The sequence below is a fragment of the Phascolarctos cinereus genome, unplaced genomic scaffold (assembly GCF_003287225.1).
Source record: "Phascolarctos cinereus isolate Bilbo 61053 unplaced genomic scaffold, phaCin_HiC Scaffold_9;HRSCAF=440, whole genome shotgun sequence".
NCBI classification, from domain to species: domain Eukaryota; kingdom Metazoa; phylum Chordata; class Mammalia; order Diprotodontia; family Phascolarctidae; genus Phascolarctos; species Phascolarctos cinereus.
This window is the reverse complement of record NW_027556402.1, coordinates 64,768,864-64,796,100: the sequence shown is the minus strand read 5'-3', so window position 1 is coordinate 64,796,100 and position 27,237 is coordinate 64,768,864. Positions and strand designations below refer to the sequence as shown.

The 27,237-nt window shown below is 38.5% G+C and overlaps 1 protein-coding gene across 11 annotated transcripts in view; it reads right to left on the bottom strand.

The window, feature by feature from the left end:
* The window catches only part of SORBS2 (sorbin and SH3 domain containing 2), a 299,710-nt gene that overhangs the window by 91,943 nt on the left and 180,530 nt on the right, over positions 1 to 27,237 (bottom strand). For 4 of the 11 annotated variants that reach the window (XM_078148138.1, XM_078148140.1, XM_078148141.1 and 1 more), the window contains 3 exons: positions 11,030 to 11,527; positions 8,252 to 8,390; positions 2,409 to 2,584 (listed from right to left, as the gene is read on the bottom strand). In XM_078148138.1, the coding sequence (XP_078004264.1) occupies positions 2,409 to 2,584; positions 8,252 to 8,390; positions 11,030 to 11,527 (813 nt within the window). Of the gene's footprint in view, positions 1 to 1,596; positions 1,911 to 2,408; positions 2,585 to 8,251; positions 8,391 to 11,029; positions 11,528 to 27,237 lie in introns of those variants that run through there. The other 7 variants (XM_021007628.2, XM_021007623.2, XM_021007631.2 and 4 more) reach the window with 4 other exon arrangements.

Here is a 27,237-nt window from a genome sequence, read left to right as displayed (position 1 = left end):
CATGGACAGATGCGGAAACTGAGGGCTTGGACAGTTTAAATGACTTGTCTAAGGTTATACAACTTAAAGTGGTGGAGCTGGTCACAGAGGCCAAGACATCTGACTCATCGGTATTTCTTCCAAAACACCATGCAAAAAATAGTTCTTGCAATCTGGACCTAGGCATTCTACATTTTCATGGTGAAGAAAGACAGGCAGTGTGGCCTAAAGGATAGCGGTAGCCTACTTAAGGTCAAGTCTGGCCTCTGACACACACTAGCTGTGAGACCCTGGATGAGTCACTTAACTACCCAAAACAACACTCTAAGACTACAAATTTCAGAGAATACAACATTCTGCATTGGGGTGGGGGGGCACAGTTCTTCACTGGAGAATCCTCTATACTGATGAACTCATAGGTCAGTCCCTATCCCTATTATGAAGAAAGGCAAATTCTGATCTCTGAGCTGATTAGTGAAAAGGGAGGGAAAATGTATACTATAAATTATAGCTCTGACAATCTCTATAGACAAGAGGATAAATTGCTTTTCACTTTTCAGAATATTCTATGCTAGTCTATGCATACTTAATACCACTGCATTCTTAGTTAAACATCCACAATATTCTAGACTTTAGTTTTTAAAAGCTAAACAGGAAAAATGCAGAGGTCTTGACATAAAGACATAAAGCAGACACAGTGCTATCTATTGTACCAACTTTTATTCATTTTAAATGCAGAGGGAGACAAATTTGTTCCCACAAATGCATTGAGCTCAGTTTTTCTGAACAGAAACTGATCGCTATTGAGATCCAGGAGCACCTAATTGTGTCTACACTTTCCCTTCGCGGGTATCAATCAGAATCAATGACCTGCATCCACTAGTGAATGCGTCATTGGAATTTGTCACTCTCTTCTAATAGCACTATTTGCATGCAGTGTTAGACATTTAGACACATAAAGATACATACTTGGTGTACAGGTGTATATAGGTGCGCACACACACATAAGTGCGTATTTATGTGCAGCTATCTATACTAATAGATTGTCTACCCATGTATAAAGTTACATGAAGAAAGCATGCCCTCCTTATCAATCTGACATTTCAGTCAGTCCCTAAACCTCTTTTTTTCCCTGTCATCTCATTAATATATTGACACGTCAGTTCCAATGTAGGTAAGTGATGATTACAATATGAGGCTTAGAAAACAGACCTACAATCAAAGCAATATATTATTTGAAAAGACTGCTCAAACTTAACCAAGACACTTGAAGATTTACTTGTAGGTTAAAAATCTGTAGCGTTTCTATCTAAAGATTCCATCCAAAAAGTGCTCTATCTGTATACAGTATCTTGAATTCTCACACAATAAAGACCCATAAAAGAGAGAATAAAAACCAGATAGTATGCCCTTATTGAGGATGCTCCAATATTACCACTGTTGTGTTTTTTTCCCCCTGATTATCTATCCCATTCCTTAATTCCATCTATTCCTTTTCTAGGAATGGTCTGTGTTCCCACCAACCAGCTCTGGCACCCCCATACCCCCATATGTTGGTGCTGGCAGGCAAAGCACGTATAAGAACTGCTCCAGGCCTGCCCCTCCCCCCAATTTCACCTGTAGAGGTGTTGCTGCTCTCATCCTGGCTGTCATTAGGGTCTCCTCTCTCCAGGTAGCACCAAACTTTCTGTCCAGATGGACTTAGTAAGCAAGGATTTGCCTTCCACAGTTACCCCTGCTGCTGCTGCAGAGACTAGCCAGAAGAACCTAACAGCCTTGAGCAGAGTCACTGGAGTTTAAAGAATTTTTTTTAAAAAAGTCCCAAACACATTCCTCGTCATCCTCAGAGAGCTCTCAGCTGTGACTGTGAAGGGGGGTGGAGCCGGGAGAATGGTGTCCACCAAAATGTGTCAATTACTGCAGTTGGAGGTTCCTCATTGCTAACAATAAAACGTCATTATCTCCCTTCCCACCCCTTTAGCTCACAAAAATACCAGCTCCCAGCAGACGCCTCCTCCCACCCAGGGTTACACACATCCATTTCAAGAAACAAATCTCTTGGCTTCTCAGCAAGGCACATGGGAATAAAATTGAACTAAAGCATTCCTGCATTCCTGGCTCTTCCATTTTCTCTCGGCAGTCCTAAAGCTCATTAGTGAAAAGGGAGGGAAAATGTATGCTATAAATTATAGCTCTGACAAGTACATAATGAAAATGAAAAAGCTGAAGCTGTCCAATTATTGCCAATCAACATTTCCCTCCTGCCATATGCGGCATCGTATTCAAGAGCACACAGATTTTACACAGTGTATTCCCCCATTATATAAGACCATAAGAATGCAAAAAAAAAAAACCCACCGCTGTTGACAATTGGCTCTTTGTGAGGGTCTACTCACAATGACAGAGAGGCAAATTCCAGCCTTTCTTACCGTTCTAATTGCTGTAGGGATTCCAGACTCATCTACTGGCCCAATGCCTGCATAGTGGGGGGCTTTAATCACTGTCACTTTCTTCTCTTCCTCTGAAGATCTATAGATGGGTATTGTACTGCTTGCAGAGCTACCATCCAGAGAATGGGCATGCTGGGAATATGTGTCTGTGGACTCTGTGGAAACAATTTAATGGAATGATATAGTTAATAAATACTGCAAAAAAAGGTAACTATATATGGATACACATATTTAAGATGTGGACTAGCAGTATAAAACATGTAGCTATAGAAGAGCATTCATTGATACCATGTTTTTAAGGTATTTCCATCACTATCATCTGTATTTCACTGATTTTTCATTTGGAGACAAGGCTTTATTAAGAGGAAGATCAATGATATTTGTTGAATATACCCACTCCTATTTCCATCTTTATGAGGCTGTTTCCTATGACTGAATGCTCCCCTCTTTCCCAATCAACCTATTAAATTCCTATGCATTGGTTAGGGACCCACTTAAATATCACCTGCTCCAAGAAGCTTTTCTTCAGTCCTTAGTTAGGTAAAGATCTTCTTTCCCCTTGAGATCTTGAGAAGAATTATTTCCTGTGAATTCCCTATCAAATTCACAAATCTGTACATAAGAATCCCACATTCTGACTTGGTTCTAAAAGGTAATGTTCTCTATGTCTTGTTCTATTTGTTTTTATTTTGTTAAGCACATTTGCGTCTGATTCAGCCAGCACTCAGGAGTCCCAGCAGAGCATTTATACCTCTGCTCTGATGCACTCAGCGTGCAATTTTGTGCTTTTTATCCATCTGTGTTTCTATCTTATTGCCCTGCTAAGGCCATCATCCCCTTGAAAGTAAAACTCTGTCTTACCTAAACTTTCTGTCTCCCTTAACACCTAGAACAGTATAGTAAACATATTAGGCTCTTATTTTCTGCTTGTCAAAGACAGCTAGGTGGCGTAATGAATAGAGTGTTGGGCCTACAGGCAGAAGGACTTGCCTTCTTCTAAAGTTCAAATCTGGCCTTAGATACTTACTAGCTGTGTGACCCTAGACAAGTCACCTAACCCTGTTTGCCTCAGTTTATTTATCTATAAAATGACCTGGAGACAGAAATGGCAAACTGTTCTAGTATTTTTGCCAAGAAAACCCCAAATAGGGTCACAGAGTCTGAAAATGAATGAATAGCAACAACAAGAACTTGTATTCCATGAGTGTTCAGAAACCCTTCCCTGTCTCTGTATACTGTAGTACAGTCATATAGGCTATTTATTGGGGTTTTTTTTTTGCCAATAATTAAGCCAAAAAAAAATTAGAGCCTGTTTATATCCAAGGGTTGAATAACCAAAATAAATGTTCTGGATTTAGAATGCTAGGATCTGGTTTCAAACCGTGGCTCTGGCATTTACTATCTGTGAGTTTCCCTTCTCTAGGCCTCAGTTTACTCAAGTGCATTATCAGGGGGTCAGGGCTCATTTGTCCCCAATGTCTCTTCCCAATCTAAATCCTCTCATCCTATGGATTTCTTCCTTAGCAAAAATGGTATATGCCAGAACAGTAAGTGTGGATTTCATTTCATTTTTGAGATGAAATTTAATGAAAAATCTTGAGTGTAGTGGAATCTCACTGTACCAAGACCTGCTATCAAATGAACTATTGTGATAGTGTAGAACTTAACACAGAGCAATAACAGAAATATTCTATAAAGTGGATCTAACTTTGAGCTGAGAAAAACAATAGCTCATATGGAATCACAAAGCAGAGGATAATAGGTGTTGACCTGGGAGGGCCCCCTCAGGTTACAGATGAGGAAACTGAGGCAGGGTGGGGGAAGAGTGGCTTTCCCAAAGTCACATAGGGTAATACATATAAATCCTGGATCATAGGGTGGGACTCAAATGCAGATTTTCTGAATCCAATAAAGGCTTTAAAAAGCAAAAAATAAAACTACATTGGAAATTTTTAAAGCATCAGAGTATTTCTGAAGGATATGTTTGAAGTATTGGAAACAGTATAGAAGAAAGACTGCCCACTATAAGAACAAGCTGGTCTAGATCCAGGGTCCTTGGTTTGAGGTCCAGAAATAGATTTCAGGGGATATGTGAACTTGAATGGGAAAATTCCATCTTTATTTTCACTAAATGCTAACTAAAATATAGCATTTCCTTCAATGATGATAAAATTATAAAAGAAAAACCATTATTCTGATTGGGGGCCCATAGGTTTCATTAGATAGCTCTAGGGGTCCACAACACAAAAAATGGTTAAGGACCTTGGTACAGATAATCTATAAGATCCCTTCTATTTCTAACATTCTATGATCCCTAGTAGGGAAATACATTCCCATTTCAGAAACAAATTTTTCTTGAATGCATATGGGAACATAATTTAACAAAACCATACTAAAAACACACAGTTCTTTATGATCAGGTATAGAAAGGTATTTTTCTAGACTTAGTAGAATTAGTAGACTAAGTAGACTTAGTAGAATCTAGATTAATTAGAATTAATAGTGTGAGTCCAAGTGCCTTTTTGTCAAATATTTTAGCTAGGAAAAATGAATTAGATTCAGCTAGGAAAAAAAATCCTCTATCTAGGAAAATGATAATGAATCTCCTTATTTGTAATTTTTCTTGTCTACATCTTGTTTGTATAGAGTTTTTTCATATTGTCTCCTCCTTTAGATTTTAAGCTCCTTGAGGCCAGGTACTGTTTAGGCCCCTTTTTTTTTTTATCCTTAGCGCTTAGCCCTTAGCCCTGGCACATTTTTCGGTTGTTTCTGACTCTTGGTGACCCTATGGACCATGGCACACCAGTACTGTCCATGTGGGTTTTCTTGGCAAAGATACTAGAGCGGTTTGCTGTTTCCTTTTCCAATGGATTAAGGCAAACAGGTTAAGTGACTTGCCCAGTGGCACATGGCTTGTAAACGTCTGAGGCTGGATTTGGACTCAGTTCTTCCTGACACCAGGGCCAGCGCTCTATGCACTGAATCAGCTAGATGCTCAACCTGGCACTTAATATTGACTTATGTTAACTGGAATCCAAATCAATAATTACTGACTTACGTTAATTGGAATTCAAAGATTCTGCTTTCATCAAGGTGTAATTTTACAAAGACCTTTAAACATTCAATGTCTACATCTTCCAGTCTAAATTAGCAATAACATCGATCCTTCCCCTTTAAAAACTACTTTCCAGGTCTGTTGGTAGTGAATTCCTTAAGTCATCTAAGGAAAGAAGCCATAAAGCAAGACTTTAAAAAGGTGATTCAAAAAGTCAGCTGCTGGTGCCAGCCATTAGCATATTAGGCCATCAGGTAACCTAAAGAGTCATAAGACATTCTTTTAATGTTCTGTATTAAAGGTGTTTGGTGTAGGTGAGGAAGAACACTATGTGGTCTCCTGGCATCGGCTCTATATGGTTTCAGGGCCTGGGATTGTGAGTACCCAACATGCACAGGGCCTAACTGACATTCAAGTGTGTAGCTGTGTCAACATGCCCACTTGCTAGGTCTTCCTTCTCAGTTGAGAAGTCAGGGGGGAAGGGCTCTGCTGTTTTTCCAACCCAAATCTCTATTCCCAATTTTCCTCCCGAAGTGGTTCTAAAAATAATTGATTTACTGTATTCCCCATATTTACATCTATTCCTGGAAATTGCCTAGTTCATTAGGTTCATAAATTATAGCTGAAATTGGAAAGGACCTTAGGGATTGTCTAGACCAGTGGTCAGTGATATATAATCTGCAGGCCAAATCCTGACTGCCACCTATTTTTTGTAAGGCCACAGCTAAGAATGGTTTTTATATTTTTAAATAAAGTTTTATTGTATTTAATTTTTTTTTAAATCTTAGCTAGTACATACAAAAACATGGGACAGTAAGGATTTGGCAAGTCACTTACCCACTTTGAGCCTCAGTTTCCTTATTTGTCAAATAACTTAGCTGAATTAGACCTGGCATACGCAAACAATGGCTCAAGGGCCGGCTAGGACTTGAATTTATGTCTTATGCTTCAAATCCTATGTTCCTTCTGCCTCTCTGATACCAGCGAAAAGAGGTTCAACCCTGAGTTGTTTCTGAATTTTGTGATCTGAGTGATAAATGAGCTTCTAAAGTGTTCCAAAGTTTTTTAGTGCATAAAGTTTTCACTTAACACTACATAGTGATATTGTCAATGTTGAGTTGTTTCAGTTATATCCAACTCTTTGTGACCCCATTTGGGGTTTTCTTAACAAAGACATTGGAATGCTTTGCCATTTCCTTCTCCAGACTGTTTTTACAGATGTGGAAACTGAGGCAAACAGGGTGAAGTGACTTGTCTAGGGCATACAACTAGCAAATATCTGAGGCTAGATTTGAACTCATAAAGATGAGTCTTCTTGATTCCAAGCCCAGTGTTCTATTCATTGTGCCACTCAGATGCCCTTACAGGGACCTTAGATGTCACTTAATCCAATCTTCCACCAAATGTCAGAATACTTTTCCGAATGCTGACAGATAAGCATCTAGCTTCTCCCTGAATATTCAAAGTGACAGGGAGTTCATTACTTTTCAAGGCTGTCCTTTCCATTGTTAAACATCTCTAATTGTGAAGACATTACATGACAAATTATCTGTCCCTTGTGGGAAATGATTTAACCTCCAGGTCTTATGAGGAGAAAAACTTTGTCAAAATGAGAGCTTTCCAACAAAATAGCAAGCTTCCAATGACTGCAAGTCAGTTCTTTTTTTTTTTTTTGGCTCCAAGCTATATGGACTCTTTCTGCTGAACCTAATCAATTCAACAAAGGAATGTTTTTAGGTATTAGGTACTTACTGCTGTGCCAGAAATTAAAAAAAAATTTTTTTTGAAAAGTCTGTGCCATAAATTTTTTAAAAATTTTAAAAATTATTTTAAAAAGTCTCTGCCTTAAGGAACTTGAGTTTTACTGGGAGATGAAACATGACACATACTTATAATTCAATTTAGAATGTGATTAAAAAAATAGGATAGGTCAATCTACTCCAGTATGTATTGAGCAAGTATAGTATGATGAAATGGTTGGGCAGGGGACAAGAGAAGGTTTCACGAAGTGGTTGACACAGTCAGGCCTTGAAGAAAAAGAAGGATGTCCCTAAGAAGAGTGTAGAGCCAATCCATTCTGGGCATGGTGGATGGTTTGCACAAAGGTGGCAGAAGGCAGGAAACAGAAAATAGTACAAAAAGTCTCAATATAGATAGAGTACATGAAAGGGAATAATGTAGCTTAAAAAGGCAGGTTGGAACTAGATCATGGAGGGCTTGAAATACCAGGGTCAGGAATTTATATTTTTCTCCTGGAGGATATGAGGAATCCTGAAAGTTTTCAAGCATAGGTGGGGAGGGTAGTGTGATCAGATTTGTGCATTTAGGCTACACTTTAGTAGCCAGAAAAGAAGGACAGAAAGGAGAGAATGACCGGGGTAGGGAGGCCAGTTAAGGATCTATTATAATATATACAGATAAGTAGTAGTGATGGTCTGAGCGAGGCTGGTCACAGTGGTGTGAAAAGGATGGAATGTAGGTGAGACAGATGGTAGGCACTTGACGTCCTTAGTAACAAGATAACTTAGTGACCTTTGCCAAAACGCAATAGAACTAATCTCCTATGGTATTGAATCTTCTCTTCCCAATACCATCCTCGGATCAAATAGGCCTGGGAGGTATACAAATAGTGGAGGCTTTTATTTCATGTTGACTCCTTTGTTCCTCAAATAAGTCCTATTTTTTTTCAAGTATTTCAAGTATGTTGGAGAAGACAGGAAGCAAGTAGAACCCACAAACTCCCATAGAAGAAATCTCATTTTCTTACCAATTGTCCTTCCATGCTGCATGATAATGCTTGAATTGAGTGAAGCTGGTAGAGAGTAGGCTGACGGGGAGAATGGTCTCTGAAAGTAACTCATTGGACTGGTAGCCCCGCCTGAGCGCCCATTCACTGTTATCTGAGCCTGAGGGAAATGAGAAGGCATCCCAGTCAATACATAAAGTCACTATACCCATTTCACTTAATGAAGGCCAGGAACATAGTGCCTTCCTCAGAACAGAAATCAGTCATCACATCCCTAGTTCTGAAAACTGAAAATCCATCACCATAGGAGCAGGGTGTTTTCCTTGTGTCTGTTTTCTCTCTCTCGGTGCAATGTTACCATCCTAGACCTCCATCTTCTTTGTGCAGGGAAGATGTTAGGGTACTTGAGACCATACTAGAAAGTTCCTGACAAAATGGGGTTCTAAAGGCCAAGATTCTAAATGTTCCCTGCTCTTAGCAGTAGAGTTAAAATGAAAAAGAAGAGAAACTTTGCTCCTATAGATGTGACCTAATTCCTGATATTCAGTACTTGTACGTCAGCTATCATATTTCTCAATAGTAATGGCGGATGTCTTGGGAAAGTTTCCTCCCCAAAGTAATTAACGAAAGGAACACATCTGCTTGGTTTTATACATCATAGGGCAATTGGGGGGAAAATACAAGAAAAGCGTCACTGCGTTGTGTCAGGATAAGGCCCTCATAGACCTATAGACCTCTGATCTACACTGATCTCTTCTGGGTTGTTTTTCTGATTTATGCAATCCGACAGTCTTTCCTGTCTTCCGATTACTCAAATAGGGTAGAGAGCTGTTTGATAAAGTTCTGACGTTGGCCGGTTTGGTGCACCTCACAATGATAGGGAGGACTCAATAAGCAGGAACTGACAGTTCTCAGAGGTTTATCCAAACTTCAAAAATTAAACAAAATATAACCTGTCTCTACAATTGGTCCTACATCACATAGGCTATTGTGGGACTCCTGGGCTGTGGAAAGGCAGCTAGGAGCAAACAATAAGCCCATATCCACAGAGCCCCTTAGCAGAGAACAGCACTAAGCAAATAGGAGATTTGGGTTCTGATAGATGAGACTATTTCATGTAAAAAGAGCTCCTTCAGTATAAAATTTTATAGAGATTCTTTGGCTATATAGCTAAAGAGTCTAATAAAAATAATGGTCAATTTCTATAATTATGGTATCTGGAAACATGTGGCTTGTAACATTTCATTACTGTGGAATATGGAATCAGTTTATTTATGACCCTGACATAGAATATGAACCATGCACACAGGAAATTGTCATTCTGACAGCACTTATTTGAAATTTTATCATATGATCACTTTTATCTAAAAAGTCCTATTTGTTGGCTTCTCTCATATTTATTTTAAGCTACAATTTTCAGGCAATGAATTATACAGATTTAAAAAACTGATACCAGAAATACCCTAAGGAAGTCTGTTAGTTCACAAATCATATTCTGATCAAATGAGATAATATTTGTAAAGTACTTAGTACACAGTAGGAGCTTTATAAATGTTTGCCCCTTCCCCTTTCCTCACTTCTATGTCCATCATACTTTTAATGTCACCAGGAAACTTCTTTGAAGAATTTCATAATTTAGTTACTAAATTCAATGAAACAGCCTCTTCTACTTGCTTTTACACAAACATTCACACAAATAAAAATGACAAACATACTCAAATCTTCCTGGACACATGACACATATATAACAGGATAAATACATTTATTCAGAAGTTAGCATTCCCTGGAATGACTCATAAAGAAATCATTCCTGAAGGGCAAAACTATAAAAACATCAATTAAAATTATTTACAGCATTCATTCCTGTGAGACAGATGAGAGCCCGCAAAAGAAGTAACTGGTTAGTTAAAAGACTCATGTAGTTGGTAACCATTTCTCTGGGGAACAAAACAATGTTAGATACTCATATAGGACATGTTAATATGAATCTCTAGGTAAACTGTTGTCTAAAAAAATGGCAACATCATGGGGCTGGGATATTTTTATTTAAGCTTCTTTGTCTGTGGCCTTCCCTGAAAACTCTGCCAATGTTGTAAAATACACCTGTCAAAATTTCTGGGCTCACTTTTAATTAATGCAAGTCACTACAGGATAACTTTAAATAATCCATTCATTATAAACATAAAAATAACAAGTGAATTAAGACTTTACACTTGGCTTGTTCAACTGTATGTGTGTGTGGGGGGTGTGGGTAGAGAGGGAGAGAGATAGGTAGAGGTAGAGAGAGAGAGAGAGAGGGAGAGACAGGGAGAGAGAGAGAGAGAGAGAGAGAGAGAGAGAGAGAGAGAGAGAGAGAGAGAGAGAGAGAGAGAGAGAGAGAGGAGAGAGAGGAGAGAGGTGGGGATGGGGAGGGGCATGGTATATGTTGAGTAAAGACCTTGGAGTTAGGAAACTCTGGATTCCAGTCCCTCTTCTGATGTGCCCCCAAGCAAATCTCAGACTATAAACTGCAAAGCAAATTCCCTACTGCATTGGTAGGAGTTTTCTCCTAGTGATTTCCCTTTACCAATAAAATTACGGGTTCAGTCTAAAAAAAAAAAACAATACCCAGTATTTTTACTAATATAATTGTAACAAATGAATAGTCCTCTTGGACTGTGTAGGACCAGATTAATAATAAGCAACTGTGAGGATAGAAATGTTCAGCTGCAAAATGAGATGGCATACAAGAAATGTGTTATTTTCCCCTTTGGAGACCTGTTCCAAGAAGGCAGAGAGCGAGGAAGGATGAATAATTACATGAGTGGCAGCTGTGGTGTTTAAGGTGGTGCCATCTGTCACAGCAGACATCTCATTCAAGGTTGGGGAAGGTGTTTCAGGGCAGTCAGTAGGAGCATAGTTAGAAGAAGTCTGAAGCTCATCTAGAATGGCAGATGAGATCTCGCTCACGGAGCGGGAGGAAGGCTCACTCCGGGACAAGTCTGAGATAAAAGAGGCAGTGGCGGTGGCGGTGGTTGTGTCGCTGCTGGGGATAACGCTGTCAGGAGCTAGGAAAGGGTATTTATAGGAGCAGTGTAAGGGGGCCAAGGGTTTAGGAAAGCGTGAAGACATAGGGTCACCAAAGGGTGGCAGGCTGGAGGATGCCAGGCACGGGCCACTGTCAGGCGAAAAAGAAGATTGATTAACTGGTACCACAGAGATTGGGCGCAGTGGAGAGGCTTCTGCTGCTGCTGTTTGTCTGTGGATCTGGGGAGCATTTGCCTCCATCACACTGGCAGCTAGTTTCTGTTTTCCAAGCTAGGATTTGAGAGGAAAAAAAAAACAGAGAAAATGAATGAAAATATCCTCTTATCTCTTTGCAGTGCATCAGACACAAAGTGTTAGCTTTGTTTACTGGCATCTTAGAACACATTCAGGGGAATTTGAAGTCAACTGCACACTACTGTAAAAGCATGTAAACATGAAGGAAATGAAAAGAATGAGTATTTTTAGAAACAAGACTGGGACAAATCTCACATTGGGAGGCAATTATGAAGGAAGGGCTTGAGAAAGTTTGCACAACTCAAGTCAAGCATTTTTTAAAATGTATTTAAAAAGCCCTTGTGACAGCAGTGTGGGATGAGCCTGTTTGCCATGTAATAAAGGGAGTGCTTCCTTCTTTTCTACAAGAAAATACATTCTGAGAACATGGGTTGTTGTTTTTTTTTCCCCCTGAAATGTCCATGATAGGAATCAAATTAGAGCAAGAAATTATTGTGACTTAATTGGTCTAAGTGTTGATCAAATGAGAGACAGTGTGACCTGATGGATAGAGAGTTAACATCGGCACCAAGAAGACCTGGATTGAAGTCCCAATTCTGAAACGTAGTGGCTGTGTGACCTTGGGCAAGTCACTTTATCTCTATATGTTCTAAGATCCTTGCTAAGACTATAAATTGCAAAGAAGGTGTTTACTAGTGTTGGCAAAAGAGATTGCCTCATTTAGGAGTTCCCTGTGACAACAAAATTATATGGAAAACAAAAGATCAACTATTTTCTTAAACACGAAGAAATTGATTAGGATTTTTTTTTTCCCTTCTAGAAGCCGTACATTTGATCATATGATTCAAAGTCCCAGGGGTCCATTATGGAGATATCTACAAATCATTTCATGTAAAGAATATAGGTGATCGTGAGGATTAGAATGCATTAATAGTTGGTTAGGTTTGCCATTACTGGTTTTAAAACAAGGCAAAGGAGGAAGAAACTGAAAAAGGCAGAGAGACCTTAGTACTTCCAAGACTATGTTGCCTTAGTCTAAAAGAAAGAAGGAAAAAAAGAAGTAGGGTTTGTCAGTAGGAGTAATTAAAAAGCCATCACCACGGAAGCTTTTGAAGATCTTTGCCAGTAATCTGTGATTTGTACCCCAAAGTCTGAAATGACATGATTAGGCCTTGATTCAAACCGCAGAAAGAACAAAATAACTCTGAAGTCTTTGTGGATTGATTGTGTATGGGAAAAATATATTACTATATTATATATATTATGTATGGGAAAAGGTGTCTCAGTGGATAGAATGCTGGGCCTGGAGTCGGGACAAATCAAGTTCAAATCTGGCCTCAAGATACTTACTGGCTGTATGACTTTGGGCAAGTCACTTAACCTCTGTTTGCCTTAATCCACTGGAGAAGGAAATGGCAAACAACTCTAGTATCTTTGCCAAGAAAACCCTACAGGATGTGTGGCCCATGGGGTCACAAAGAGTTGGATATGACTGAACAAAAACAGAACGTATGGGAGGATGAGTGAGGAGGAATAAGGTAGGTGTGTTGAGATAGATGGATAGAAGCCTAGAGGGAGAGCTAGTAATGGTTTAGGGGAATTATAAATTATAAAATGAGCTATATGAGCCTAGAAATGGCACAGATAATCTTGATTTGGCAAAGAACTAACTGGTAATGCCCAGTGCTATCAGCCAGTCACAATTTGCAGAAAAAGTGATGGAATGCTGCTGCTATCCAAAGTGAATCACAATAATAACAACAACAGTATCACACTTAAATATTAATTTATCTACAAAACACTCTGTGATGAAAGTACACTAATGCTCCTATTATCCCCAAATTTCAGATGAGGTAACAGGCTCAAAGAGAAAAAAAGGAACTTTCACGTGGGTAAAAGTGACATTTAAACTCAGGTCTTCTAACTCTGATTTTGAAATGCTCAAAATCTTTATTTAATCACTAAAATCTTCAATTTAAAGAATACTGAAAATCATTATAAAAATTTTTGGACAAGGATTTCTATAGAACGACCTTAATCTTTTTGTGTCTTGGATCCCTTCAACAATCTGATGTAATCTATGGATCCCATCTCAAAAAATACTTTATTTTTACGTGGATAAAATAAAATATAAGGATTTTCTTTAAAAATTCAGCTATCAAAATATGTCATTTGAAAGTTTCTGGACCCCAGGTTAAAGTCTTTGCTTTAGAGAAAAATGCAAATTGTCATAAGTCTAAAAAGCCATACATGCCCAAACCTAGATTAAAGGAGTTGTTATATTTCGACTAGAGGTGTTGGTTTTTAAAAGCTCATATTTTCAATGTGATGCACCTAAGTGAACTGAAACTAACTCTGGATAACCTTTGTTTGGTATGCATGTTTTGCTTAGTAAAATCCTATCACCGGTGACCAGATAGTAATAGAAGTATACTACAGAACTGGAAACTATAACAAATATAAGTTAATACATTTGTTATAGCATTGTTTGCTAGAAAGAGGAATTCACTTCAGCAGCCATGCAAAGGGGATTTGGAGTACTCAAAAAAGTTTTCTCTATAAAATTTTCTCATGAATGGGCCCAAAGAATAAGGTTATAATGTGGCTCCAAAGTAGAAACACGAGACACAATTTGAGATACATAAGGTCAAATATGGCAAATATGCAAGGATTTAATTTCTAAATGGTGGCAGCCTGACATAGTAGATAGAATACTGGGTGTGGTCTCAGAATACATGAGTTCAAATTCGGCTTCTGAAATTAGCAGTGACCTTGGGTAATTCCCTAATTCTTTATCTAGTAAAGTCACAATTTAAATCTTTTTTTTTTCATAGAGGGAGTTCCCAGATCCCTCCCAGTATTTACTGTGTGTTTCTAAGTAAAAATGTGATTAATGATTTTATAAATAAATTTCAGGATTGGATAATGTGAAGTAAAACTCTTAAAAAAATAAAAGTTGCATGTAGAGAGAAAGCATTACATAGTGGATAGAGAGCCAAGCTGGAAGTCAGGGGGAATTCCATTGGGTCTTAGTTTCACCTCTGACCCATGCTTGTTGTGTGACCCTGAGTGAAAGTCACTTAATTAACCCCTCAGAGCCTTAGATAACTCTCTAAGACCAGAAATGACAGAGGTGCCAAATTGCAATGGTTGCCAGAGTTCCCTTATCCATGAGTCCCCTGTTAAAATCGTAGTCCATAATTCATGTATAAATTTATCTGCCCAAAAGGACATTTTACTGTTTTACACATAAAAGGAAAAAAAATCTTCAGGCAGAAGCTTCATACTGTGGCCTGATTAACTGGGCAAATAAAGAAGTCATTTAAAAGTATGACTGAATATAAAACAGTTCATAAGAGAATTAAGAAAATATGGAAAAATAAACCTATTTTATGAAACTGTGCAGCTGTGTTCAGAGGGATGGTCATTTTTTTTTAAAATACAAAGCATACTAAATGAGATTCTGCTCTGCTCAGGCATTGTTTAAATCTGAACAGAATTCTTTTTGTTTGTTTTGTTTGGAGAAAAATACAAGAGGCTCCAAAAGGCAGGAAAGGGCATCATGACTCTCAGAGCCATTGTCAAAGAAAAATTAAAACAAACAGGGCCACTGACAGTGACAAAGGAGTCACTTTCACAGTCTTCAGTTCAGCTGTGCTCACAGTTATTCAGACACCAGCAGGTTGCAAACATAGGCTGGTCAAGGTGTCTGTTACTCCTCCAAAGTGTTTTCATTCCTTCAAGTAGACTCGGGAACAAATCACTTTTGGCAAATAGGACCTTTGAGGTGGATACCATCAATATCAATACAGAAAAACAAAACAAAACAAAACAATAACTGACTGGGGAAAATGCTTACCAATTCAAGATTATTTACGTAACTGACTAGCTAATTCTTTAATTGGCAAGTATTTGTGGTGCTTGTTGCTGTTGTTAGGTTGTAGAAAAAGGAGAAATGAACAATTATTTCACAGTCACAGAAGGTTAACACTGGTAGGAAATTTAGAAGTCATTCTGATATGATCTCAATTTATAGATGAGGAAATTGAGGCTCAGAGACTCAAAGCGACTTTGTCTCAAATCACCCAGCTCTTGGACGTGGCAGAGCCACGAGTCAAACTCAGACCTCTTGGGTATTTTGACTCTCAGTCCCTTCCACTTGATAAACATTAGGTGTGCTTGACAGACATTCAAGGAGTGTTAGATGATGAGGAGAGTAAGGATTGTCTTGTTATCCACAAGAAGGACTGCTATGTAAAGAGCCCCATTCTAGACTTGAAGGCTAAAGAGCAAAAGGGATGGGAGCTTCTGTAAAACCACACATTTAAACAAAATGCTCCATCTAGGTAAACCTTCTACATGTATTCAAAACATCTAATGTCTGAAAAATAATCTACTCCACTTGTCTATAACTTAGGTCATTCTGATCTTCAAGGAAAATGCGAAAGGCAAGTGAGAGTCACTCCTCTTTTCCAGAACTAGTCTTTTCCTCAGCTTCCATGACTTTACACTACCTTTTTTTCTCTGACCACTTACCACTTTCTCTTATCTTCTTTTTTTCAGGTCTCCAATTCTGAGCTAGCTCTAAGGATCAGTCCTCATCCTTCTGCTCTTTTCTCTCTAATAAACTTTCCCTCAATAATCTCATTGGCTCATGTGACTTTGACTTTCACCTTTTTATGAATGATTCCCAGATCTACATCTCTAGCTTGGCTTCTCTCCTCAGCCCTAATTCTTTATATCCCAAAGTCCCGTACTTGTGTGTTCTTCTCTCTCTCTCTCTCTCTCTCTCTCTCTCTCTCTCACTCTCCCTCCCTCCCATATGTGTGTGTATGTATATTATGTATATATATATATATATATATATATATATATATATATATATATATATATATATATATATGTATGTATGTATATGAAAAACCAAACTCCAAACTTCTCATCTTCATACAAAATCTAGTTCCCATCTTTGCCTTTCCTAGGTGTCTCAATCTCTCTTCTCTGGATCATGTCATTTAGGATATCTTGTTGCCTTAGTAGGAGATTAGACTGTAGAACTCTCAACCTTGGAACAGCTTGGAAGGCCACCCTCACTCTCCTTTCATGTCAAGATTCAAGAACTCACGTTGTCCAAGTAATTGGGCTGATTACATCACTGTCAACAGCATAATAAGAATGACAATAACATTAATAACAATAACTCACATGGACATACTATTTCCAATTTTTCAAAGTTCTTTCCATACCTTATCCCGATTGGAAAAAGCTCTGATAATTAGAATTGTTCAAATGTGGAATGGCTAACTTCAAGAAGTGATAGGTTCTCTCTCCTTGGGGTTCTGTCAAGCAGCGTCTGGATGGCCACTTCCACTCTTTAGCATGCTATCTTGGGGATTGGTTTCATGTATTGGTTAGCCGAGATGGCCACTGAAGTCCTTCCAACTCCTAAATTTTTGGATTTTCTGATTCTCATAACAACCTTGGGAGGTAGATGTTATTATCAATCCCATTTCACATTTCAGGAAACTGAGGTTAAGAATTTTAATTACTTGCCCAGAGTCACACAGATAAGAGATGTCTGAGGCAGAAAGATAGACTGGGCAGCTATAGTGATGCAGTGTATAGAGCTGGCCCAGGAGTCAGGAGGACCTGAGTTTAAATCTAGTCTCAGGTACTTACTAGTTGTGTGACCCTGAGCAAATCACTTAATCCCGTTTACTTCAGTTTCCTCAACTGTAAAATGAACTTGAGAAGGAAATGGCAAAACACTCTAGTATCTTTGCCAACAAATCCTCAAAAAGGGTCTTAAAGAGTTAGACACAAGTGAAAATAACTAAACAACAAATGTTTTAAACAACTGAGAAAACTGAGTGATTTGCCTGTGGTTGAAGTATATTTTTCAACTGACAATGGTAAGGAATTTCTTTAGGAAATTTTGGCTTGAGATTCTAAAGTTCTGGCTATCCCACCAATATATTTAAAAAAAAAAATTAGAAGACCCAATAGGTCATCTAGAAATGTCTGTAACTTAAGAAAGGGCCACACAAAATAGACACAGAATGATTTTAGAGAAATAGAAGTTGAACGTTGTGAAACAAAGATACTAATAAACTGGAAAATTCCTCCAAAACATAACTGGTATCACTATAAACAGAAAAAAAATATAAGAAAGACACTTAGTATATATCTATAATAAAATTCCCATCAAAATCCCGCAAAGAAAAAAAAAAGTTTTTTTGGCAATTGATTCAAATTCCTCTAAATGAAAATAGATTTTTAAAAAAAAAAGAACTCCAATAGCAACATAGTGTGGAATACTGGATTTGCTGTTTTGTGCAGTGAGTTTGAGCTAATGTTAGTAGGAGCCTTTGTCCATAGGAGCATATGCTGTCATTCCAAGGAACTTTATAATACGGGGGACTCTTTGCAAGGAAGAGGTACCTCTTTGATATAATTTCTTTGTTGAGTAATCAACAAAGTAGAACTCATGCTCTTTGGATGTATCTACTTGTGGATGCAAAATGATTCCTTTCTAGTATTGTTATTCTTGTTACTACTTCTTTTTAAAAGTCTCATAAATTAGTTTAAATATATTCACAAATTTTATAGGAAAAAAAAGAAGGATTTATTCAGCGGCACATCTCAGTCTGTCTGGAGTTTTTCCAGTGTCAGTGATGACACTTTGACCATGGGCAAATTCACCCAGTTTCTTCATCTGTTTAAAATATAGTCAATAATACTTATATTACCAGTAACATGATACATTTGTGGGGACACCACTTCATGAGCATTAGGCACAGTATGTAAATTGAGCTATCACGTTTGCTGTTACCCTCAAGCTCTATGGAACTTCACCAACTCGAAACATGGAAAGTATCTATTCATATCCAAAAGCCATAAGAGCTGGATTGCCCTTTCCTATCCCAAAGGACTGTGGGTGGAGCTGAGTACGAGCTTCAGGGAGCATAGAAGACAAGTTGGCAGAATCCAGAATCCAGGCACCTAGAGAATCCACTTGTAGGAGTGTGGGGCTCTGCTTTAAGTTCATATGTCATCAATTATATTAGAAGGATCCTTTTCAAAACATAAATTAAAGGAGACCTAAACTAATAAACACCCAAATTAAGACTGTAAAACCACATCAGAATGTAAACAAAATTATCATGAATGCCCTGGGAAGCTCTAACAACATTTTATGCACAGGGAAAGACACCTATGATTTGAATTAGAGCCAAACAGATGAATACTCCAATAAATCTCCCTTCGGTTAGCCTTTTCATAAACTAAATTGGAGTCACAAAGTAATAAATGTTCAGCCACACTGTACTTCTTCCCGTTGTTTAAAATTGTAATTCTTTTCTCTAGACATCACTGGTTTTACTCTCAAGTTGCTGGGTGATCAAGGTAGGGTCCCTCTTGGGAAGTGAAAATCATGTGGGCAAATCCCTAAAGGAAGAATACTGCAGTCAAGTTTTTGATGGAGGAAGAAGGGTAGATTACTGTCTCAAATAGTTAGGGATTAGACTCAAAGAAGGTTCATGGAGCCATAGACATCTAAGGTGACAATATGGCAGACTTGCCTTTAGTGTCTGTTTGTACTATTGATATAACTATGTACCCTTTCTTTCTCCTGTTGTCTACAGTGCAGGCACAGTCAGTCTTGGCAGACCCTCTACTTTAACATCAGTCCATCTTAGGACCTCCTTTGCCCCCATAGGAATTGGGTCTTTTGTAGGGATACTCCTGGGTTATCAGGAGCAACATTCCACTTGTCCACTTAGAACAATGGTTTTGCGTGGCATTGTGGTTGTGTCCTAAGCCAGTTCGAATCCCTTCCTTTCTCTCTCTCAATCTCTCTCTCCCCCCCCCTTCCCTCTTCTCTTCCCCCTTCCTTCCTCACACCCTCTTTGTCTTTCCCTTTTCTCCCATTCCTTGCTCTCTTAAAAGAGTTGGGCCAGTCTGAGCAGGATACACCATCACAGAAGGCAACATAAAGCCAACTTAAACTCCAGCTTCCATACCACTGGCTGAACTGCAGATACTCATCATTGTTGTATCTGTCCACCTGAGCTTATCTATCTTTATGCCTGTGACTAAGGGCCTCAGACTGCAAAGAAGGAAAAGAAAATAGGCCATGTCCAGGACTAAAGACTGAGAGATGGAGAGAAGACCTAGTCAGATTGGGGTAGATCTAGATACATCCAAAAATGACCTATGGTACCACTGCAGGTATCAGTAGCAGCACTCAGAAACCCTGAGGGTATTCCCCTCCCAGATTGATTTTGGGGTTTTCGTTTTGTTTTTGTTTTTGTTTTGACTAGGTAAAAGAAGCCATTCTTTGCCTCATTTCTTACCTAGCCTTAATCACTGAATGGGTGTTGCCTCAGTCAAACTGAGACCTGGGAAACACCTTAAATAGAACAAGGTCTCCCACTGCATCCAGGGCCATCTCCAGTCATCCGAATCTATATTTCGCCACTGGACCCAGAGGGCTCCAGAGGAGAAAGTGAGGCTGGTGACTTTGCACAGCCCTCCCTCACGTGTCCAATTCACTTTCAAGTCATGGCATCATACTCCTAATGTCATAGTCCTCTTTGAGAATGAAGGTCAAACGATAAACAAAGGAACAAAGGAGCAGCAGTCAGTCAGACATGCCTGCTCCTGCTGGGCTAATGCATCCCTCAACTTGAGCTGGAGTCACCACATCTCTTTCTCTTCTGGACCTGATCCCTACACTGCTGATGTGTCCTGACCCAACTTTGACATGAGCTATGGAAGATGATAATTTCTTGTAGAAAGAGATCCTAGAGAATAGAATGTGCATGTCTAAAATGTTCTCCAGTTACAAAACCTGTGTTTTATTTGTACCCCTTCCTCTTAGGAAGCAGAACTCATTGAATCATAGACATTTTTGGTGAAAGGGCTCTTTGAAATCAACTCTTGATACCTTCTAGTTTAACTGTTTCATTTCTAGATGTAGAAACTAAAGTCAGGGTGGGTTAAGTTATCTGAGATACAAGCAGTAGTAGCAACACCAACCCCAGAATTCAGGATTCTGCAGGAATTTTTTGTTAATGCTGCACTCCTTTTTCCAACCTTAGAAGGCAGACCTAAATAGATTATTACCTATTTTTTTTTTACTCTAACGGATTTACCTCTGGGTTAAGAAAGAGCAAATGTTTGAATGCAAAAGGAAAACTTCTGAAAAGACTGTGATAAGCAACAGTCCTATTATTTGTTTCCCATCATTTGCCTTCATTCATCACCATTTTCTCTGTACAAGGATGTGATTTCTGTCCTCAGATTTCTCTGTGTGAGCTAAAAGAAAAGTAGTTACTGTAGGATCCAATTTTCTTGAATAAATGGTCTAATTGTGTCCTCCTAGGTGGTAACAGTTAACTGTATGATAAATGTTTGTTAGACGAATGAATGAAAAAAAAAGAATGATCTGTATATAGAAATATGTATTATATATATTACATCATATTATATATATTATTTAAGAGAATAGGTAAATATTTGGCATACTCAAATATAGTCACTGATATTTGGTATATTTTTATAACATTTAAGAATCAGAGCTGGGATATTTGAGGTTTATGGTTATATTTTTTGGAGGGGTCAAGAAAGTATATTATTTAGAGTACTGTCTCTGTCTCAGAGAGATCATTACAAAGGCTCTTCAAATGAATGGAAGTTCTCTCACCAGATGGTCTGAAGCTCTAAAAACATGAATAATATTCTTTTCCTCCTCCATGCTAAAGTGGGATGATACTCCCAAAGGGAGCTTCAATGTAGGGAATAACACCACCTCTCCTTTCATGTTCCCCTTTTGCTGCCTCCCAGCATGCTTAGTGTTAAGTCTGTTAATTTTGTGAGTGGTCATGTCACACCTTTGTCTTCTCTTAAATTCCAACAAATAAAACTTAAAAAAAAAAGATGCATTTGTCACTCACTAACAGAAATGCTTTGATGTGTTTTGGCATTTAAAAAATTCTCCTGGAGCAGCTAGGTGGCGCAATGGATAGAGCACTGGCCCTGGAGACAGAAGGACCTGAGTTCAAATCCCGCCTCAGACACTTGACACTCACTAGCTACATGACCCTGGGCAAGTCACTTAACCCCAGTGCCTAGCCAAAAACAATAACAACAGCAGCAGCAAAACAAAACAAACACAACAAACAACAACAACAAAAAACCCCAAAAAACAAAAATCCTCCCAAAGCACTTGGAGCTTCTTTTATCTCCTTTTCTTTTGAGCCTGCTTGCCTTCTCACCTCCATCATCCTCTTTGTTCATAGGAGGGTGCTAATCATGGACTCTGTGGCACAAAAAGCAGCTAAAACAGCAACTCACACTACCCTTCTCAGCTCCCTATTTCCTACTGATTCAAATCCAGTTTTCTATCCAAGTGTTCAAATGCCTCCAACATCCAGCACCCTCTCAGCTTGCTGATCCTCCTGTTTTTACACATTTTGTTTCTGTCAAATCATTCCCTAATTATAGCCTGTAGTTTCCTGCCTCTGGGTATTTGCTCATGCAGTTCCCCATGCCTGAAATGCCCTCCTACTCCTTTTCACCTGTTGAAATTAAACCTGATTTTAAAATTTTAACTCAAACACTCCCTCAAGCATTCCTTGATCAACCAGTCAGTAACAACTGCATCCCCTTCGATCTCATGTACCATTTTGTTGAACCTTTTTAATGGACAAAAGACAGATACCCTAAATCTAAAGAAAAAACTAGAATAATTTAAGGAGAGAGAGATGACTTCCAGTTTAGGGGTGGAAGGGAACCAGGGGAAAACTTTTTGTTGGAGGGGTGGCTAAATTTGGTTATGAAGGAAGGAAGGGGTTTCAACAGTTAGAATAACCATAATAATAGCTGAATAGTACCTTAAAATTAACAAAGTGCTTTACAAACTATTGTCTCCTTTGTGTCCTCATGACGTCCTTGTGAGGCAGGTAATCCAACTTTTATTACCTCCTTTTTATACATGATGAAACTGATGGCACTTTTCTCAGAGTCAGAATAAACATTAGTGGCAGGATTTAACCAATATCTTCCTTAATGCAAGTTTATTACTCCATCCATCATATCATGACCCTCTCAGATGGGGTCAAAGTTCAATCAAGGAAGGTGGAGACCCTATACAACAACAATAACATTGAGATTTTGCAAAGATACAGTCCCTTAGACTGTAACACCTTATATGTTTTAGACAGACCACATGTGAATTATGTTCAGTTCTGGGGAGGTGCCATATTCTGAGTCACTGACAAATTACAGCTTTTCCGTAGAAGGATAACAAGATGGCAGTGCCCCCTGGAAATGTTATCTAACCTTTGAAGGAACTGTGCATGTTTAGTTTGGAAAAGAGAAGATTAATGGGAAACTAGATAGTGGCTTTACATTATTCCAAAGCCTGTCACATAGAGAAGCAGAGAGGAAAGATGGTACAGTGCATAAAATACTGGTCCTGGAGTCAGGAAGACCCGAGTTCAAATTTGACCTCAGATTCCTAACCAGATGTGTGACCCTGGGCAAGTCACGTAACCTCTGTTTGCCTCAATTTCCTTATCTGTTAAATAAAGATGATAATAGCACCTACTTCCCATATGAGATGAGATAATATGTATAAGGTGCACAGCACAGTACCTGTCTAGGTTACCTATTATTAGCTTTTGGGAGCAGAAGAAGGAAACCAGTGCAAGGCAGACTTGGGTTTAGTATAAGAAAGAACTTTCTACCAAATAAGACTGTTTAATAATGCTAATATTGGAGATGGTCCAGAAAAAATGAAGATGTACTGTTCAATCATCCCACCGTCCAGATGTTGACAACCCAGTTACTACTTACTCACTTTCAATGAGTGAGATAAATCCCCCACTTGAGTTCCTACAGCTGGGAAGAACATCTGTGACTGTGAGGTATTGGCCACTGACAGAATTTAGTTTTCCATAATAATTGAAAAGATGAGTTTTGCACTAATGGAATCTATAATGCTCTTTTTTTTTTTTAGGTGCAACAGAAGAATCTGCCTCTTTGGGATCCAGGATTTGGCTCTGGTTACCAAGTTTCTGCTGAAAACCTTCATGCACTTGGCATTAGGAACAACTTAACCTTTGAAACACTGGGAGACATTTATTCGTATGGCTCCAGAAAGATAGTAATCTTTATAATCTCTCTTTTTTTCAGGACTTTGGGAGGGGAAATTAAAAGACAAGTAGCTTGTAAAAGTAGAGTTTGGCTTCAAGAAATAGGACTCTAATTCAGAGTAGTTATTTAGACTATTCTCTTGACTCATTTAAATTCATGTCCAGACTCTAATAAAAGTTTGAGATAGTTAAAAAGCTCCTGGGATACCAGGATGTTTCTCCCCTTGGAGGAGTGAACATCTTCAAATTTTTAGACAGGCTAATTCACCAGTTTATTCATAAAATTCTCCAACTCGGTCATCAAGGTTAGTCCCAGCTCAACCTTCACAAAGATTTCTTGCTAGAGGGAGTGTAAAAGATTAAAGTGACCATTGGGAATCTTTTTTCTATGAGAAATGGCTTAGAAATGTAACCTGACAGTTCTGATCATATATTTCCTTTCTCTTGTCGAATGCTTAATCCTTCCGAATAATAGAAATAAAAACCATTTCCTCTGGGAATTTTGACAGGGGATTGCTTGTGCAGACATTTGTCCGAGGTTAAGCAGTGTGCATACTGGGTGGTCTCACCACCAATAACACCAAAGAAAACTTTCAGATGTAATTAGATTTTCATATATAACAGCTTTATCTTGGAAGACAAAGATTACCAGAGTTGTGCCTGCTGACTTCTGCACTTTGTCCTGAAGGCAGGCCAAATTCCCAATCCCCCAGCCCCACCCCCCAATTCCTGTTCTAACTCCAATTGTCACACCCCTGCTCTCTGCTGCCTAATTTGGTCCATTCTGAGATGTGAGAGGTTGAACATGTTCCTTCTTCCATTTAATAGGAGCCTGATAGGAGCAGTGTCCTAATTAAAAAAAAAAAGTGGATAGTAGAAAACTTCATTGATATAAATTTCAGGTATTCTGGCACCTGGGGAGGGGCCTTCAAGTCACAAAGAAAGGCAATGCGATGTAGCGTGAACAGCACTGGATTGAAGATGTAGCTTGAAGTCCTGACTTAGTCATTTAAAAACTGTGTGACAGGGGCAGCTGGGTCGCACAGTGGATAGAGAACTGGCCCTGGAGTCAGGAGGACCTGAGTTCAATCCAGCCTCAGACACTTGATGCATCCTAGCTGTGTGACCCTGGGCAAGTCACTTAACCCCACTGCCTAGCCAAGAAACAAAACAAAACAACAAAAAAAAAACCCCCAAAACTGTGTGACCTTGGGCAAATTTGTAATCCTTCAGTATGCTTATCTATAAGATATATAATCTATTATTATCTGTAAGAACTATTAATAACTGCCCAGTCTGTCTTACAAGGTGGTTGTGAGGGTCAGATGAGAGGATAGGGAAGCATGGATTGAGTGCTGGACTCGGAGTCAGCAAGACTTGGGTTCAAATCTCATTTTTGATACTTAGAAGCCATACTACTTAATGTTTCTCAGTTTCAAGTGTCTCCCTGGTCTACTCAGGATACTAACATCCATTGTGCCTACCTCACAGGGTTGTATGAAACTATCAACTGAAATGGTATGTAAAGTGCTCTGAACCCTTTTGCACATTATGTAAATGTCTCTATAATGTAATGATTATAAAAATGTATATTACAATATATAATGACTACAATGACATGAAATTATTTTTAATATATCAGAATAAATAACAATCTATTGCCATTAATATTACTATTAATTATTTACTATCAATAATCAATTATTACTATGTTGCTGTTGTTGTTAAAACACCTTACCAAATGTAAAGTACTACATACATTTAAAATATCATTGTCATCTGCTGATATATCAGACCAAGTATATGGGAAGCGTTCTGCTTCAAATCATTATGTAGGACGCAGACACAAGAAATGTTTGTTGTTGATGATCCCGTCTTTTCATATTTTTTGTTTAGAGACCAAGTCTCTCTATTTAGGATAGGCTGGAAGTGCAGTGAATGTTTACAGAGGGAGAGGGAGTAAGCATCAATATGCCAAGCATTGTGCTGAACACTTCACAAATATCATCTCATTTGATTCTCACAAACACAATCCCAATCGTAATTGGCAAGGAACCTTTCACCTACTCTACGTTTTCAGTCTGGGTCCTTAGATCTCCTTATGGTCCCATCTCTTCAGGGGCTCACCCTGTTGGTACCAGACCTCGTGTGGACACTCAATCAGCTTTGGTCTTATTGTAGCTTGGAACTGTCAATCTCAAGTGATCTGTCAGTCACAGCCTCCCCCTGTAACAGGGATTTTACAAGAGTCTACCGCTATACTGACCTGTTGTTGTTCAGTCATTTTTTTAGTCATGTCTGACTGTTCGTGACTCTGTTTGGGGTTTTCTTGGGAAAGATACCAGAGAGGCTTTCTATTTCCTTTCCAGCTCATTTTACAGATGAGGAAACTGAAGCAAATAGGGTTAAGTGACTTTCTCAAGATCAAACAGCTAGTAAGTATCTGAGACCAGATTTGAACTCAGGAAGATGAGTCTTTCTGAATCTAGATCAAGTGCTGTATCCACTACACTACCTAGTTGCTCGTACACTGCCCTATTATTATATAACTATCTTTCTCTTTCACCTTAGATTTTTAAAATTATTCTAACAAAATAACTGTTAACCATATTATTAAAAGCATACATATATCACCTACTCTGTGATCATCCTGGGATTTTTAAATGGTTTTTAATGAAACAACTGTCAAATATATTATTAAAAGCATACATACATGTCCTAATCTATGATCATTTTAGTACTATTTAGAAGAAAAGAAAAAGATATGTTCCCTGAATTTTCTCTCAACAGAATAATGCATGTAATAATTTGAGGTAGGTTAATACTGTAATAGCAGTTTGCAGACAATCCTACTCTACCTTTCCTGTCCTCTTTCTTTTTTTTATTACTCCTCCCCATATATTTTATGCTCTATCCAAACAGATCTGTTTGTTGAGAGGGCTTGCTCTTTTCCGCATCTGTGCTTTGGTTCACGCTTCCCTTTGTCTCTGGAAAGTTCTCCCTTCCTCTCTTTGTCTGAAATCCATTAAAGTCTTTCCTGATTCCCTAGCTCACCTCACTTAAGGATTTCTCCTTTGGATTTCATGTTTGTTTTGCATGGTCTTATCATGCAATGCCACTATATTGTTTGTTTTTGTCATAACCGTATACTGGATTATAAGCTCCAAATGTGTAAGTTCACATCTAAACTTTGTATCACCACCCGATATAGAGCTCTGTCCATAGGCACTTGATAAATGTTTCTTCAATGTTGTTGAATGAATAAATCAAATCATATCCTATAGTTATAGAAACTCAGAGTTGGAAGGGCTTGAAAATCCATCTACTCCAATGCATACCTGAAAAATAATCGCTTTGCAACACATGTGGTCATCTAGACTTTATATTAGTTACACTAGCTTGAATTTGGTGAAGTGACTGCCTATCAAAAGGTCCTCAATAGAAGAGGTCTGTGTCTTCAATTTCCCCCAATCAATCTGAATTTCCATTTTCTGAAGTCTTTACATATGTGAATAGAAAAAGATAGAGGTTGCTTTGGACACTGACTGAAGTAATTTATAAATTCATTACTTATACTTGCTACTTGAG